The sequence below is a fragment of the Jaculus jaculus genome, chromosome 7 (assembly GCF_020740685.1).
Source record: "Jaculus jaculus isolate mJacJac1 chromosome 7, mJacJac1.mat.Y.cur, whole genome shotgun sequence".
NCBI classification, from domain to species: Eukaryota; Metazoa; Chordata; class Mammalia; order Rodentia; family Dipodidae; genus Jaculus; species Jaculus jaculus.
Genome location: NC_059108.1, coordinates 143,330,896 through 143,349,263, shown reverse-complemented (window position 1 = coordinate 143,349,263; position 18,368 = coordinate 143,330,896). Strand labels below are relative to the sequence as shown.

Genomic DNA, 18,368 nt, shown 5'->3' with positions numbered 1-18,368 from the left:
CTAGCTTGCCTAGCTTAATCAGTGGGCTCTGGGTGTATTGAGACATCTTCCCTATCTCCAAAAGGTAGGGGGCTGGAGAGATGGTTAAGTGGTTAAGGCACTTGCTTGCAAGGCCTAGACTCAATTCCCCAGTGTGATGGTTTGATTCAGGTGTCCCCCATAAACTTAGGTGTTCTGAATGCTAGGTTCCCAGCTGATGGAGATTTGGGAATTAAGGCCTCCTGGAGGGAGTGTATTGTTGGGGGTGGGCTTATGGGTGTTATAGCCAGTCTCCGCATGCCAGTGTTTGGCACACCCTCCTGTTGCTGTGGTCCACCTTATGTTGGCCAGAGGGTGATGTCCACCCTCTGCTCATGCCATTGATTTCCCCTGCCATCGTGGAGCTTCCCCTCGAGCCTGTAAAGCCAAAATAAATCTTTTTCCCAGAAGCTGCTCTTGGTTGGGTGATTTTTACCAGCAATGCGAGCCAGACTGCAACAGTAAAGTGGTACTGAGAGTGGGATTGCTGCTAAACACCTGAGTGGCTTTGGCCTTTTGGAGCTGATGTTCAAGACAAATGTGGAAGGATTTGAAACCTTGGCCTAATAGATGCCTTGCAGTGCTGTAAGTACAGCTTGATGGACTATTCTGGTCAGAGCTGAAAGATCTGAAGGCAGTAAGAACTATGGACTGTGAGGTTTGGCTTATGAGGATGAGAAAGAGCTTTGCCTGGACTGGGCTAGCAGTTTGTGTGAGAAGCGTGCTCTTATGCCCATGTCCTGAGAAGTTGTGCAGGGTTGCTTTGCGTAGAAATGGTGTGAGCAGAGGGATATGACACAGAAAGAAAAATCTTTGGGTGAACTGTTGCCCGTTCAGCTGCAACTGAAACATTACAACCTTTGAGACTGGGCTAGCTGACCTGTGCTGGGGCAAGAAGAAGAATGTAGACTCTTTTGAAGGGGCCTGAGTGCTCAAGGAGTGTCCAGTTCTTCAAAGTCTGCTTTATTCCCCCCCGGATTAACAAATTGGCACCCTACCTGGTATCGTGGAGTATAAGAAATGCTGTAAAGATGGTCATTGAGTTTGCAACACAGTCTTGTGTTTTGGAAATGGCCATGGGCAGTGTGAAGTGGGTTTGCTGGTTGCCTGCATAGAGACCACATGAGCCCATGAGGATGAACCGTGGCTTGCAGTGGAGATGCTGGGACCATGAGATGGCTGCCAAGGAGCTGCCGGCCCCGATGAAGTTTCCCAGGACTGTGAGTAGCCTAGCTGGAGGGGCGGAATTGGAATGCCAGAGACTTGTTGCTGGTTAGAATTATCGGACTTGAAGATTTGTCACTGGCTAGAGTTACTAGACTTGAAGCTACAAGAGTTTGATGTTTGTCCCGGTTGTTTAAATCTTGTATTGGTTGAATGTTTCTTTGCTATGCCCAATGCCATCTTTTGCAGTGTGAATATTTATTCTGTGCCATTATGGGTTTTTTTGAGGTTACTTTTTGGTATTATGGCTCAGTTAAAAGAGCTTGGACTATGGGGATGTATGAACATCATTGGAATTGATAAAAACTATGGGGACTTTTAAAGTCAGATGAACACATTACATTTTACATCATGTATGGTTATCAGTTTATGGGGGCCAGGGGTGGAATGTGGTTTGATTCAGGTGCCCCCCATAAACTTAGGTGTTCTGAATGCTAGGTTCCCAGCTGATAGAGATTTGGGAATTAATGCCTCCTGGAGGGAGTGTATTGTTGGGGGCTGGCTTATGGGTACTAAAGCCAGTTTCCCCTTGCCAGTGTTTGACACACCCTCTTGTTGCTGTGGTCCACCTTATGTTGGCCAGGAGTTGATGTCTACCCTCTTCTCATGCTATCGTTTTCCCATGCCATCGTGGAGCTTCCCCTCGAGCCTGTAAAGCCAAAATAAATCTCTTTTTCCCAGAAGCTGCTCTTGGTTGGGTGATTTCTACCAGCAATGCAAACTGGACTGCAATACCCAGTACCTACACAAGACAGATGCACAAAGTGGCACATGTGTCTGGAATATGTTTTCAGTGGCAAGAGGCCCTGGCATGACATTCTCTCCCTCCCTCCCTGCAAATAAATATATTTTTTAAAATGGTAGAGAGCTGTCGTGGTGGTGCACGCACACCCTTAATCCCAGCACTTTGGAGGCAGAGGTAGGAGGATTGTTGTGAGTTCCAGGCCACCTTGAGACTCCAGAGTGAATTCCAGATCAGCCTGGACTACAGTGAGATCCTACCTTGAAAAACAATCAAACAAGCAAACAAAAAATGGTAGAGAGTGATTAGGCAAGACGCTTGACATTGACTTCTATACGTAGCACATGTACCCCTACACATATACAAATGCAAAAGAAAGAAAATGGCATACTGAGTACCAGAGAATAACAATCATGTTAGGTCATGCCATGAAACTAGAAAACCTGCTCAGGGCACAAATACAAAGTAGTATCCAGTTCAGGATCTTTACCCAAAACCTTATAGTCTTCCAATATGATGAACGCACATCCAGCACCACTAATCTGGACCAGATTTTCATGGGGCAAAGATAGTCTAAGAAGACTTCTAAAAATCAAGTATGAGGTCACAAGTGAATAGAATGGGGAGCCAGAAATAAATACACAATTGCTGGCCATGGTGGCACACACCTTTAATTCCAGCACTCAAAAGGCTGACATAGGAGGATCACTGAGTTTTAGGCTAGGTCAGCCTAGGCTAGACAGAGTAAGACCCTACCCTGAAAAAAGAAAAGAAATAAATACATACTTATATATGAAAACCAAAAGGCCATGTGTCCAAGTGTTAACAGTGGTTTTCCCTGGAAAGGTTACTTTCCCTTACACATTTCCCTCTCTGTTGTTATTGTTTGCCATTTTAAGCAGTTTTTTTTTTTCCCCTCATATTTTGACAAAGGCAGGGTTTCACTGTGTTGCTCAGGCTGACATACCAACACACCCAGCTTCTTTGTACTTATTTCTAAATTTTCTATACTGAAGAGCTTACCAAAACATTAATATTAAAAAAATTAATATTCAAAGATTGGTAATATTTCTTTTTTGTTCATTTCTTTTTCTGGTTATGAGCACAAACACTTGTCCTACAGAACAGCTGTCTATCAGGAGCAGGGGAGCCCTGCCTGGCCCTGCAGATGGAGATTAGGGACAGGTCACAACTCCAGGTATACACTCTTCCCTGAGCAGACTACGTACTGCCTTCAGAATTACCAAGGAAATATAATGACACCATTAAACATTTTCTTTCCCCACCTTCAATTTAAGCTGAGTCTTCACCCAAAAAACACTCATTTATCCTTAGTTCTTCTTTTGCACATTTATTTACTATACAAAATATTTACACCACCACCCACAGATGTCTGGGCTTTTCACCCGTCCTGATAAATAAAAGCTTGGTCTCTGCCAAGTCTCTGGAATCATGCCAATACCCTCCTCAGTGTTCATCTACTGCCTAGCCTCCTTCGAGGACTCTGAAAGGCCAGAAGTACTTCCCAAGTACCTAGGTCACAAGGGTATAAATAAAACAACTGGCCAAATAAGAAACATGAATAGAAAATTGCCCAAGAAATAACATACCATCTCTCCAACATATTGAACCTTTTCTGCACACTGGCTAGTACCAAAGCAGTATTAGAAAAATAGGTAAAAGGCCAAAAAAAAAAAAAAAAATACTTGTGAATAATTAGGAGAGAGAGGAGTGAGGGAGTAAACGGGAAAAATAGGAAATCACAACAGTACCAAATGGTTTTGTTAAAGATGCTGTCTAAAGACCAGCCAGGGATACAGATGCTCCAGCTGGACTGTAACAGTGCCTAGGGTACTCTGAGAAAGTGCTATGACTAGCTGAAAATGACAGACCTAGCCAAGATCAACTCAACCCCTAGAGTGGTCTTCAGAGGGCTGCTGGAGGGGAGAATCCAGAACAGGAACAATTGCCCCAAATAGCCCATGTGCCCCAGCTAGAAGCCCCAGTGTGGACCTGAGGGGCAGCAGGGTGATGACTAAACTATCCTGTACATATTCCATGGGAAAATGTGGGCAAGCAGCAGCACCTTGTCCTGGTCCCTGAGGAAAGCAGTGACCATGTGGCATGGAGGATCCTGGGGTATAGAGGCCCTGATGCCAAATCCCAAGACCCCAAGGATAAGTGAGGTCAGCATCCACGCCAAGAGAGGACAAATGACTGCAAAGACATGAGGTCAGGCAGGAATTTTAGCAGCTCAGGAGGGCTTGTTTCTCACGATCCCTGGGACGAGAAGGGCTCAGACATGTTTCCAGGAAGTCAAGGCATTGCCACAAGTCCTGCCTTGTTTCGGGATTCTGCGTACTTGCTGGTTTTGGCAATAAAGATGGCTTGTAATACTCTGAGTTGAGTGCCCCAATGGGAATGGTGGCTTGTAGCAAGCCTTCTTAAAGATAGAAATTTGGGAAGTCTATATGATCTTGAGCCTTAAAGTTATTTCAAACAGTAATGAAAAGTGATGTTATCTTCCAAGAGAGTGGCAGGTTCTCTTCAATCATCACTTGACAGTGAACCTAACCTAGCATCCTTCCTCCCTGGTTCCCCTTCTTAGTAACTGACACAGGGAATGAAGTACCTGGATTATAGGCTTACTACCTAACATATCTCCTCCATGTCAATCCCCAGTGGCCTGACCCCAAGAACCTGAGACCATTTGTTCCTTTGCCTCAGTGGTACCAGAGACCACCAAGCAAAGACAGAATAAGGAATTTGGGGCATGTTATTTTTACTGCCCTGTCCTTTGCTGGAGGTCAGTGGTCAGGCCCTGTCACACATCAGTGCCAAAAACAAGCTCAGAAGAAAGCATCAGTAGTCTTCAAGCCATCATGTGCTGGACATGCCCCTCATCCACAGGAGAGTCACCATCTACAGCCCACGTGTCTTTCACATTCTTCTGTCTGAGTACATTTCTCACTGGCTCAAATTCAAGAAAAAAGGCGAAGAGAGTTCTTCATAGATTAATGGTCATTTCCAGAAATGCCATCAGAGAAAGTGCCTTTTCCAACTCTGACACAACCAAGAGATCCTTTTGTGCTATCAGTGTTCACGAGAGGTACAGAGCCATGGCCTATACCTGCCACTATGTGGGAGGACAAAACCAGATTGCTGTGCGGGCTGACCTCTCCCTGTGCTTCTCCTGCTGCTGACAAGAAGAGGTGATCAGTTGCTCAGAAGAGATCACGTGCAGGTCCGGTCAAGTAGAGAAGGAAAAGAGGGTGCCTCCAAGGAGTGTCAGCAGAGGGTGTGGGAACTAGGCATGGTCTAAGGGTCTCAACAGGCCAGCTTCCCAACAGGGCCAAGCCCTGCCTATCATCTCCCTCAGCCACTGAGGCAGATCCAGCTACCAAGATCTTCAAAGGACCAAGTGAAATGATAGCAGCACGGTCCTCTGTGCATGACTGAGTGGAGAAAGATTAGGTACCATGTGCCAAAATGGCCTGTGGTAGATATGGGCACAGAGGAGCAGGTAAGGACAATGCTGTGGGTGAAAGAATACTGCAGACACAGGGAAGCATGCGGTATCTTCTGGCTGATGGTTGTGTGTGTCATGGTCAGGTGACACACCTGTGAGCATGTGCCCAGATGCTCCAGAGAGCATGGGAGCCAAGCAGATGACAGTGGTCAGAGCATGCCAAAGCCCTCACAGCCCTCACTGATGGCCAGCTGCAGCATCCTGTGCACCTCTTCATATGAGTCATACGTAGGGAGGCACAGCTGGTTAAAACTAGAAAGGCAAGAGGAGAAGGAATTAAGTCACGTGACAAGAAACATGGGCAAGGGCTAGGAAGGTCATCCCCCCGAAAAGCATGCACCCAGCAGGCAGTCGGACACCTACCATGTGTGTGCAGTAGGAAGGGTGCTGTGGGTCGGAGCAGCAATAATCTGAAATGAGGGACAGAGGGCAGCAAAACCTCCAGGTGGCAGCTGAGAGGAACCTGTGGTGAACTGAAGTAGTCGAGCCAGCTCCTCTTGGGTCAAACTGGAAACCACAGTCCAAAACCACCTCATGACCTGGGGCAGGAAGAGCAGAGCTAGAGTCACACACAGTCTGCAGCTTAAGATTTGATCTTTTGGGAAAGAACAGGATGCTCTGGGCAGGGATATTCTCTCATTCAGTTCTCTGAGGACATGAGAATGAATGACAACCTCTATGGGAATTTACACTGTCAAGTGGTCAGAAGGGTAATTACCAACTGATTTGCTTGGCTGTGTTTATTTGCATTTCCAATTTACTGCCCCAGTGGCCGTCAGCAAGACAGCTTTCAGGGACCAGAGTGCCTTTAGTCTAGACAACCACCTGTCTCCCCCATATATGGCACATCCCAGTCAACATGCCAATTTCTTTGACTCTTCTAGTTTTTCTTAACATCTTTTTCTTACAAAATAGCACAATTCCATGTGAAGAAGTTTGACCCAGTACCTTTTCTCTGAAATGCCATGAGCCACCAACAACCACCGCATGGGCTTTGAAGTCAGACACACTGATGTCTCCAGTCCCACACATCAGCAGCTGAAGAGACAGTCAGATGTTATTGGGATAGTCAGAAAGACAAAGACCTATTATTCAGTCAAAATTACCTATTAAAAATGCAAATACAGAAAGACAGAGGATGAGAGTACAAGACCAGATGCTACTGTAGGAAAATCAACTGCAAAAACCCAATGGTTCCTAACCAGCATGGTGCAAACATCACACAGCTGTACTACAAAAAAAAAAAAAAGCCCCCAGTCCCATTACCTGAGCTCTTTCTCTCAGAACTATCCTCCTTATGTAGCCTAAACTTCCACTACCTTCCCCATGGTACTGGTTCTACTCGGTCAGATAAATTAAAGGTGTGTGCCAAACTATGAGAACATTAATGACATCAGAGCCCTCAACATCTTGTTGATGTCCTAATTTGGTTCAGAATCCAGAATGTTACTTAGCAGACTTAGTACTTTTCCAATAGCTATAAAGAATGATACCTCAAATCAAGAGACAAGAAAAGCCCAAATTAAGCCTGAGGAGCCCTAAGGAGCCCAAAGAAGACTTGGCTCCTTCAAGAATTTGCCAAGCTGATGAGTAAGTAGAAGCAGGATATGGATAACTTACTAGAGACCTTAATTTCTTCTCACTTCTACATACTATTACAAATACTTTGTTTCATGATAAAATATACCAGAAACTATTCTTTAATCCTCCAAATAACTGTACAAAGTGAGAGGTCTATTGGAAACTTTAGGGTGAGACATGGCAAATTAATTTTGTTTGAATTCTATATCTGGAGGTACAAAAAGTAATGAAAAAGGCAAATGGCTCTGATTATTCTCAGAGATAATTTCTTTTCTCAAAGAGAGAGAATGAGCCTGCCAAGGTCTCCAGCCACTGCAAACGAATTCCAGATGCATGTGCCACCACCTTGTGCATCTGGCTAAATATAAAAAAAAAAAAAAAAGCCACATGCACAAGGTGGTGAATGCATCTAAATCCATTTGCAGAAGCTGGAGGCCCTGGCATGCCCGTTCTCTCTCTCTCTCTCTAATAAATAAATAAATAATAAAATTAAACTTAAAAAGACAAAAAAGGTATGGGGAGTTAAAACTCGTAACTTGTACCACACGTACCATCTGTGAGCAGCAAAAGCAAGCAAAGACAGACTAACTGTAAGAATGATATGTATTCTTTTTTTTGCCATTTTCTGGTTGGCACAGGATGTAAATTAAGAACACATTTATTATACATATGTAATAAGTTATATATGTAAAATTACATATATATGCCTGTATAAATAGATATAATGCTATGGTCTGAAACTCTGAACACAATCACATCTCATGGGATTGTGGAATGTCTCCTTCACTAGATTATAGCCACTGAAGGATTTTGTCGTCTTCATTGTAATTTTCAGCATTTCAACATACACAGCATACAGAACACACTCCACATATATCTATTAAGCACACTTTATTATTCCCTTAAATGTCAAGCATGGTCACACATGGTATCAATATTCATTACTATCAGTTAGCATCAATATTTGATGGATAAATACTATTAATTTTCATAGAAAATTACTTGCTTTTTTGCTATCTAATTTTTAAAAGTATTTTCCTTTTTACTTATTTGAGAGACAGAGATAGAGGCAGATAGACAGAGAAAGAATGGGTATGCCAGGGCCTCTGGCCACTGCAAATGAACTCCAGATGCATGCACCACCCTGTGCATCTGGTTTACTTGTGCAATGGGGATTGAACCTGGGTCCTTAGGCTTTCAGGCAAATGACTCAACTGCTAAGCCATCTCTCCAGCCCCCTCTCTTCCTATTTTTTTTTTTTTGTTTGTTTGTTTGTTTTTGTTTTTGGAGTAGGGTCTCACTCTAACCCAGACAGACCCGAAATTCACTATGTAGTCTCAGGGTAGTCTCGAACTCATGAGGATCCTCCTACCTCTGCCTCCTGAGTGCTGGGATTAAAGGCATGTGCCACCATACCCGGCTTTCTTCCGAATTTTAAAAAAATTGTTTATTTATTTATTTACTTATTTGAGAGAGAGAGAGAGAATGGGCGCCAGGGCCTCCAGCCACTGCAAATGAATTCCAAACACATACGCCCCCTTGTGTATCTGGCTTACGTGGGTCCTGGGGAATCAAAGCGGGATCCCCTGGCTTTGCAGGCAAGCGCACTAACCACTAAGTCATTTCTCCGGCCCCCCTCACTTCCTACTTTTTAAGACTCTCAAGAAAGAGTCAATGAACAAAAGTGAGTGGATCCAACTCTTACACAAAGAACTTGCCTGCCATGCCTTACAAAACAAGGTGCAACAATGAGTTCCCTTGGCTCTCAAGACCAGGAGTTTGATGGTAAGCACTTACCTCAAGTTCATTTTCATCAAATATAGCCAAAAGGTTCTCAGGGACTAACTCATTCAAGCCTGAAACAAAGTAGTCAAGTTAATGCCATCCCTACACCATGGGTTCAGACATTTTAACTGCAAGGCCAGGAAGAGGTAGGGTCCCACCTTTTAGGAAATGTTCCACCTCCTCTTTCACTTGACTGGCCAGCCGATACTGGGCCAGCAAGTTTAAATAGAAGATTTTATTCGCATTGGTGACTGGGGTTTGAGCTCCACCTGTCATGAGTTCTACAACCTGAAACAGGAGGCAAAAGGCAGACAAGGAAAGTTTGTGGGTGGGAGATGATAAGGTTGGATTTGTCAGGAATGTTCCACAAGGGCTGGAGAGATGGCCTACCGGTTAAGCGCTTGCCTATGAAGCCTAAGGACCCCGGTTCGAGGCTCGATTCCTCAGGACCCACGTTAGCCAGATGCACAAGGGGGCGCATGCATCTGGAGTTGGTTTGCAGTGGCTAGAGGCTCTGGCGCATCCATACTCACTCTCTCTCTCTCTCTCTCTCTCTCTCTCTCATTCTCTCTGCCTCTTTCTCTGTCACTCTCAAATAAATAAATAAAAATAAACAAAAAAATTTAAAAAAAGAAATGTTCCACAAGCAGCATAACTTAGGAGTTCCTGAGTCAGCCACTAGCTTCTGATCTACATTCAGTCTTTATAACACATGTGCTTTTATTTTTTGTTATTAATCTCTCACCATTACTTCCATATTGTACTAGCTACTATTTTTCTTTTTTTCTTTCTTTTGTTTTGGGGTAGGGTCTCACTCTTGCCCAGGCTGACCTGGATCTCACTCTGGAGTCTCAGGGTGGCCTCGAACTCACAGCGATCCTCCTACCTCTGCCTCCCGAGTGCTGGGATTAAAGGCGTGCGCCACCACGCCTGGCTTCCTACTAGCTACTATTTCTGAAGTGAGCATTTGGTGAGGTTTTCTTTTACATCGTCAAGCAGCAGCGGTACAACAGGAAGACATCATGGCTTCTCGTTACCAACACATTCATCTATGACTGAAAATTAACACTTACGTCTCAGAAACTCTAAGATGGGAAGAGTTGCTCCCACAGAGTCTTCTACCTTGTGCATCTGGCTTACGTGGGTTCAGGGGAGTCAAACCTGGGTCCTTAGGCTTTACAGGCAAGCACCTTAATTGCTAAACCATCTCTTCAGCCCTGGTCCTACTTTTTTTTTCCCCTTCAGTTTTTTTGAGGTAGGGTCTTGCTCTAGCACAAGCTGACAAGCTGCCTGGAATTCACTCTGTAGTCTCAGGTTGGCCTTGATCTCATGGCAACCCTACCTCTGCCTCCCAAGTGCTGGGATTAAAGGCATGCACCACCATACCCGGCTCCATAACTTAACATTCTATGACTAGCTGCCTTGTTTTGCTGGCTGACACAAAGACAGGCAAGTGGCAGTTCTATAATTTTCAAGAGGGCTTACCGTCAGTAGATGTTTTCTGCATGTCTATAGGTATTGTGCTGTGCATGCACTGTGTAAATGTAAGCATGCATGCATGCGTGCACAAATGTGTGTGCATGTATATGGAGGCCAGAGGCTAACATTGGGTGTTTTCCTCACTTGTTCCTCCACCTTGTTTTTCTTTTTCTTTCTTTCTTTTTCTTTTTTCTCTTTTTCTTTTTCTTTTTTTGTTGTTGTTGTTCATTTTTTGAGGTAGGATCTCACTTCAGGCGGACCTGGAATTAACTATGTAGCCTCAAGATGGCCTCGAACTCACCGCTATTCTCCTACCTCTGCCTCCTGAGTGCTGGGATCAAAGGCGTGGACTACCACATCTGGCTCCACCTTCTTCTTGTGTGACAGGGTCACTCACTGAAGCCCAGACTCAGATAGCAAGTCTCAGGGATCCTCCTATCCACCTCCCAGTACTGGATTACAGGTGCACACCACCACAGCCAGCTTTTACATGGGGCTGGAAATCTTCACGCAAGCCTTCACGCTTACACAGCAAGCATTTTACTGGCTGAACCATCTCCCCAGCCCCAAGAACACCTGATGACTATCAGTGGCACAGTACTAGTGGCCACGACTTTTCAATCATTGCCACTTTGTTTCTTGTGATGTGTTATGCTATTATGCCTTAAGCTCATTATCATCATTTGATACTGTTTAACTCGATGTAAACCAAGCACATTTGCATCAAAAATATTTCTGGGCCTGGAGAGACAGCCCAGTGGTTAAGACATTTGCCTGTAAGGCCTAAGAACCCAGGTTCAACTCCCCAGCATCCACGTAAAGCCAGATGCACAAGGTGGCACATACATCTGGAGTTTGTTTGCAGTGGCTAGAGGCCCTGGCACACTTATCTGCCTCTTTCTCTCTCTAATGAGTAAATAAATAAAATAATTTTAAAAAATATTTCTCAGCCAAGTATGGTGGCACACGCCTTTAATCCCAGCACTTGGGAGGCAGAGGTAGGAGGATCGTTGTGAATGCAAGGCCACCCTGAGATGACAGTGAATTCCAGGTCAGCCTGAGCTAGAGTGAGACCCTATCTCGAAAAATGAAAACAACAACAGCAAAAATTAACTAAAATAAGATAAAATGGGAAACTCAGGTATCTGGTCATATTGGACACATTTTATATACTTAGGCAAACTTAGAGGCTTTTGATGACCACACAAGGTTGTACTGGCATGGCTACGGAGCAGGGGACACACAGCCTCTGGTCTCTTTCTCACCTTATCCAGCTGACCTGATTTGTTATATTTCTCTTCTGCAAAGACCAGCTCCATCTCACTCATGTCATTGTTGAGGATAAAACAAACTTTGGATTTGTAGAATTCGGGGTCATCCGTTTCGAAGTACTGTGGAGAATGATACGGAGAAATGAAATTTCTCAGAAATGAAATTTGGAACTGCTTAGAACTACTTGTGTTTCAACCTTAATAATCAGCTCAGGCGGACAGTCCCAAAGCTAATGGCCAAGACCCCTAGTAGATATGCACAATGAAGACATTACCTTGTAATGCATACGTAGTCCTATGATTTGGGCAAGGAAAGAACGGGTGAAACGAGCGCGGACCAGCTGCTTGTAGGCTCCTCCTAGAGAGGACTCATAGAGACATTTGCCCACCAGCCGCCCTGCAAATTCATACATCTTCAGGCGCAAATGAGCTGGACGGTTAGGGTTAGGATGCACCTGTCAACAAAAGAAATTGAAGGGCTGGGGAGAAGGCTTAGTGGTTCAAGGTGCTACTCCCAAAGCCTGCTGGCTCAGTTTCAATTCCCCAGCCATCCAGGTAAAGTTGGATGGGCATTTGTTTGCAGTGGCAAGAGACCCTGGAGTGATCGTGTTCTCTCTCTCTCTCTCTCTCTCTCTCTCTCTCTCTCTCTCTCTCTCTCTCTCTCACACACACACACACACACAGATACATACACATAGAAATTTAAAAAAAAATTTTTTTTCAAGGGAAGAAACTGAAATTCCCTGGGCCATTTTTTATCAAGCTCAATTCTATGCAGTCTTAGGATAGCCTCCAACTCATGGTGATCCTCCTACCTCTGACTCCCAAGTGCTGGGATTAAAGGCGTGTACTACCACGCCCAGGTTCAAGCTCAGTTCTAGAAGGAACCTCCTTCCCAAAAGCCATGTGCTATAGTTTGGATCTGGAATGTCCAGATCTGGAATGTTTGGTCCTCAGTTCATAGCACTATTGGGTGATAGTGAAATCCTTAAGATGGGGCCTCCAGGGAGGCTTCAGGTTACTGGGGATATGCCCCTAAAGAGAATTGTGACACCCTTGTCTTTTCCTCTCTTTCAATTCCTGGACCATGAGGTGAATGATTTTACCACATGCTGCTTTCTACTTTACCACAAGCCCAGAAGCAAGGAGGCCATGAACTGAAACCTTCAAAATGTGATGAAGGGCTAGACAAATGGCTTAGCGGTTAAGGCACTTGCCTGTGATGTCTAAGGACCCAGGTTTGATTCTCCAGGTCCCACATAAGCCAGATGCACAAGGGGCTGCACGCACCTGGAGTTCATTTGCAGTGGCCAGAGGCCCTGGCACATCCACTGTCACTCTCTCTCCCCCCTCTCTCTGTCTCGAATAAATAAATATAAATCTTACAAAAAATGTGATGAAGTAAATTTTCTCTTTTCTAAAAAATATTTTATTTGAGAGAGAAAGAGAAAAAGAAAGAGAGAGAATGGGCATGCTGGGGCCTCCTACCACTGCAAACTAATTCCAGATTCATGCTCCACTTCGTGCATCTGGCTTTATATGGGTATTTGGGAATTGAATCCAGGCTGTCAGGCTTTCAAGTACCATCTCCCCCACCCTTTGTAAATTAATTATCTCAGGTATTTTATTATAGTAACAAAAAGCTGACTACATCATACCAAGGGAGTAAAAATTTCAGTGTGAGGATCAAAGAGACCATCCAAATGACATTTTTTTCAGGGGGGGAGGGGCAACCAACCACTAAATAAAGTTACTGGAAGGTAAAGATCAGAATGGGCTATTGCTAAGTTTAGAATTTTGTATTAGGGCTGGAGAAATGGCTTAGCAGTTAAGGCACTTGCCTGCAAGCCTAAGGACCCAGGTTTGATTCTCCAGGTCCCATGTAAGCCAGATGCACATGGTGGCACATGCATCTGGAATTGTTTGCAGCGTTCTCTAATAAATAAATAAAAACTTCAAAAAAAAAAAAAAAGAGGGCTGGAGTGATGGCTTAGTGGTTAAGGCTTTTGCCTGCAAAGCCAAAGGACCCTGGTTTGATTCCCCAGGACCCACGTCAGACAGATGCACAAGGGGGAACACGAGTCTAGAGTTCATTTGTAGTAGCTGGAGGCCCTGGTGCACCCATTCTCTCTCTCTCCTCCTCCCTCTCCCTCTTTCTCTGTCAAATAAATAAATAGATAAAAATAAAATATATATATTTTTTTTTAAAAAAAAAAAAGAGTATTGAGCTGGAGAGATGGCTTAGTGGTTAAGTCACTTGCCTGCAAAGCCAAAGGACCCAGGTTCAATTTCCCAGTACCCATGCAAGCCAGATGTACAAGGGGGTACATGCATCTGGAATTCATTTGCAGTGGCTGAAGACCCTGGCACGCCCATTCTTCCTCTGTCTATCTCCTCTCTATATCCCTCTCTCTCTCTGCTTGCAAATAAATAAATAAAACTAAAATTAAAAAAAAAAAGTCTTGTATTGGTTTATGGTCCTTGGTTAAGTACAGAAGTCAGTCAGAGGATGACGACCTGACTGATGAACTAGAAGCAGCCCTATGGTCCACGCCTCTATTCTTGACATTTCTCTCTCGAGTACAGAATCCAACTGCCTCGAGTATTTTTTGAAAAACTATTATATTATAGCCTGTAGTCGTTACATAATAATGCTTCTTATTCAAATGTTCAACTGTCTGCATTGTATCTTATATCTTACACATGCAATAATGACAGCAAATGAGATGGCAGTGAAACTTTATTAGCTCACATTGTAAACAGCAAGACCAGGTTGTAGGACTCCCAGATCAACTGCTAACTCCAAGCCCATGTGTATTCATTATAGCACAATTCCTATTTCCTCCCCCATCCCATGGGGAAGCCAGACTCACTAGTGCTTGGTTGTTGTCACTGAACCGGGTGAAGAGCTGACTGGTGGTATCAAACAGCGCTTTGCAGATGAGCTCAAACCATTCCCGCCGAGGCCCTCCCCAGTCCAAAGCTGAAAAGTAGGATGAGAATACCGTGATGCTGTGTACCTCACCCAGCCATTTTTCCTTTAGTCACCATTTTATAGCCTCTCATTCCCTTCACTTTACTACCTTAATGCTGCTTCATTGTAACTCACCTAAATGATGCACCTTTTTTTTTTTTTGGTTTTTTGAGATAGGGTCTCACTCTAGCACAGGCTGACCTGGAATCCACTCTGTATTCTCAGGGTGACCTCAAACTCATGGCAATCCTCCTACTTCTGTCTCCCGAGTGCTGGGATTAAAGACATGCACCACGATGCCCAGCTATAATGCACATTTTTAAAAATCTCACCCTTTCTGTAGGATTAAATACATTATGAACACGGGCTGGAGAGATGGCTTAGCAGTTAAGGCATTTGCCCACAAAGCCAAAGGACCTCCGTTCGATTCCCCAGGACTGATACACAAGGTGGGGCATGCATCTGGAATTTGTTTGCAGTGGCTGGAGGGCCTGGAGCACCCATTCTCTCATTCTCTCTCTGTCTACCTCTTTCTCTCTTGCTCTCTCAATAAATAAATAAGAAAATAAAAGATTTTTTGAAAAAGCATGCTGATCACTAAATGTAAACTTAAAAGATCAGAGATTCCAGGAAATACATTTCTCATGAATCTGCAACAACTTTCTTGTCCTTCAGGGTAAAGATATTGACACTTACCTTCTGGACCTAACCTCTGCTTTACAAGCTCTGCCACAGCACCTGGCCAGTAACTATGACCCACCCTTCTTCCTTGACTCTTGGAAGTTGGACTGTTTTAGAAAGTGTATTTGGGGGGTGTTTTTGGTTTTGTGGAAGAAGAGAGAGGATGGGAGTAGGGAGAATAATAAGATGAAATAAATCTCAAAACTGACCTTCTTGGGCTGGAGGGATGGCTTAGAGGTTAAGGTATTTGCCTGCAAAGCCAAAGGATCCAGGTTCGATTCCCTAGGACCCATGTTAGCCAGATGCACAAGGGGGCGCATGCGTCTGGAGTTTATCTGTAGTGGCACTGAGGCCCTGGCACGCCCATTGTCTCCCTCTCACACCCTCTCCCTCTCTTTGTCAAATAAATAAATATAAATATAAAAGTATTTAAAAAAACTGACCTTCTTCATTCTGGAAAATCACTTCAAAGTTCTTGCTCCAATCTGAGATGGAGAAATTCCGAGTGGCCTTCAGAGACTGCAAATAGTAAAAGGAAGCTATCAGAACGCTGGCAAACATCCTTTGGATTCAGAAGACAAAAGCCCAAGAGCACTGCCATTGTCCACCAAGCGAACCACCAGTATGTGAAGGAAATGCATTATAGCACATGCCTGTGATCCCAGCACTCAGGGGGCTGAAACAGGAAAATTATAAGTTTGAGACCAGTCTGTGCTACATAGTAAAACTTTCGTATTTAAGGAAAAATAAATCAAATCTGAAAGCTGACATTGTTTATTCTGACAATCTTCATTTCATTAATAAAAACACTCTTGCAGAAAGAAGTTTAAAAAAAAACAGTCAGGCATGATGGCTTTTAATCCTAGCAGGAGGACTGCTATGAGTTCAAGGCCACCCTGAGACTACATAGTGATCAGCCTGGGCTAGAGTGAGACCCTATCTCGAAAAACCAAACCAAACAAAAAAACCAAACACCCCCTCCTCCCCCCCCACACACAATTCAAGTCAGTAAACTGTAAGCAAGAGAACTCCAAGGAGTCTTGCATTTCATAAAGTACTAACTACTCGCTCAACATCTCCATCCACCACCAGGCAAGGTTCACAAGGGAGGCCACATGGGAAGTGTGGCTGAGAAAGAGGTTTCCAGTCACACCTAGCAGAGCCAAACACCACAAACACTTCTGGACAGGCACCAAGCTTTCTCATTCTTGGGGAATGTTAAGACTCGAGCCAGTGTCTGTGCAATGGAGACAGACACACATCAGGTGTTCCTTTTCCATCATACCAGGGTGAGAACAAAAATCATTTCCTTTTTAATCCAATAGGAATTCTACTCCAGGGACTCAATAACAACTTTCTGCTGTAACCTCTACTTCTCCGCTACATTAGACACTTTACAGGAACTAGTTCAGCACAGGCCTGAAAACGAATGAGTAACAAGTCTCCACTCAGTTGTATACCTCCAACATGGCTGCCCCAACTTGGTGTATCCAAAGAATATACACAGCAGAAAGCAAATAGATACTGATGGAGAGGTCTAAAGAAACAAATTTATGTTGCATTTAAAAAAAAAAAAAAACGGGGCTAGAGAGATCACTTAGCAGTTTAAGGCACTTGTCTGCAAAGCCAAAGAAAGAAGAAAGAACCCAGATTTGATGGCCCAGGACCCACGTAAGACAAATGCACAAGATGGCGCATGCATCTGGAGTTTGTTTACAATGGTTAGAGGCCCTGGCATACCCATCCTCTCTCTCTCAAATAAATAAATATTTTAAAATATCTTTAAAAAGAGATAACCTTCAAGCTATAACCAAATACTAAAGAGAATGTTTAATTCGAAAACCCTGGCATCTACAGATAAAGATGAAACTTTACGCACCGACTCCAGTAAGGCGTGTCTGCTGACCTTCAGGGTGACTTTGGAATGTGGTCTCTTCATATGCACCTGCCGAAGCTCTCGTTGAAAAAAGTTCACCTTGTCCTGAAAGGTCTCAGAGCCTCCTAAGGACAGCAAGATCCACAATGGTTATAGCCTTACCAGCAGACACATCTGGAGCTTCACTCTCCTCCCTCAGAACTTCCTTAGGAGAACCGGAACTTCGGCTTCCCCATCCTTACCAATGTTCTTGTGCAGGGATCGGATGAAAGTGGCTGCTAGAATGTTCCTCTCCTTACAGCTGAGCTCCACAGGAGGCTGAATGCCATCATCCACCACCAAAGTGAGGAGCTTATGAACAGGGTCAGGGCCAAGGTATGAAAACTGACAAAGAAAATAAAAAAGCAATTCATCTATGAAGCCCTAAATCCACCCAAAGCCTTCAACATCCCTACTCCACTGTGCCAACACCAAAAGCAAGTTAAACTCGCTCTCTCCAAGTGAGCAGCTACCTCATTCCTTGTTGTTTAACCTAATGGTCTATAATTCAAGTTTTGTTTGAAATTGTTTGAGTCACAGAGATTAACATTAAGCAAAGATCTCAGACAACACTACAGACCTTTCAACATAAAATAAAAATAGCAAAAATTACTATTCCAAACTACTGGGGGAAAAGTGACTTTTATATACATATCCACGTCTCTACCAAAAGGTTTAGATTCTAAAAGCTCAAATATATTAAAATGTCTTTTTCTGAAGAATGAACTTAAGCATACAGGGACCATGCACAGGCCAGAGTTATCACCATCCTCTCTATGAGCCTGAAGTGTTCTGGGGTGCCACTAGTTCCTGTTTCTATAAGTACATGTCCTTCAAAATTGACATATTCTTCATGCCATTGAGTGACGAGATAAGCTCCTTTATTTGGAAATGAATCCTGTGTGCACAGGGAGAGCTTGCATAAATACTATAAGCAAAAACCAAAGCACCCCAAGATTAAAGTCTACTCAGCAAGAAGCACGGGTAGAGTTCACTTACTTTTGTCCCTGGACATACTCGGAAGGTGTAAAGGCGCCAAGGAATGATCTTCAAGTAGAACTCCTTCACTGAGAATTGCTGGAAGACCAACATGAGAAAATGAAGTGTGTGATAAATAAAGACCTATTTAGATATTATCATTCAGGTATGAGAGTCTCCATCTGCATTTT

The 18,368-nt window shown here is 43.8% G+C and overlaps 1 protein-coding gene across 2 annotated transcripts in view; it reads right to left on the bottom strand.

Annotated features, from left to right (window-relative positions):
- Window positions 1-2,379: 2,379 nt before the first annotated feature.
- The window catches only part of Arel1 (apoptosis resistant E3 ubiquitin protein ligase 1), a 52,430-nt gene continuing 36,441 nt past the window's right edge, over window positions 2,380-18,368 (bottom strand). For both annotated transcript variants that reach the window (XM_004649408.2, XM_045154126.1), the window contains exons 9-20: window positions 18,199-18,276; window positions 17,403-17,544; window positions 17,164-17,285; window positions 15,728-15,803; window positions 14,503-14,612; window positions 11,905-12,084; window positions 11,624-11,749; window positions 9,038-9,167; window positions 8,892-8,950; window positions 6,462-6,551; window positions 5,877-6,052; window positions 2,380-5,765 (exon numbers count right to left, since the gene is read on the bottom strand). In XM_004649408.2, the coding sequence (XP_004649465.1) occupies window positions 5,663-5,765; window positions 5,877-6,052; window positions 6,462-6,551; window positions 8,892-8,950; window positions 9,038-9,167; window positions 11,624-11,749; window positions 11,905-12,084; window positions 14,503-14,612; window positions 15,728-15,803; window positions 17,164-17,285; window positions 17,403-17,544; window positions 18,199-18,276 (1,392 nt within the window). In that variant the 3' untranslated portion in view covers window positions 2,380-5,662. The remainder of the gene's footprint in view (window positions 5,766-5,876; window positions 6,053-6,461; window positions 6,552-8,891; window positions 8,951-9,037; window positions 9,168-11,623; window positions 11,750-11,904; window positions 12,085-14,502; window positions 14,613-15,727; window positions 15,804-17,163; window positions 17,286-17,402; window positions 17,545-18,198; window positions 18,277-18,368) is intronic.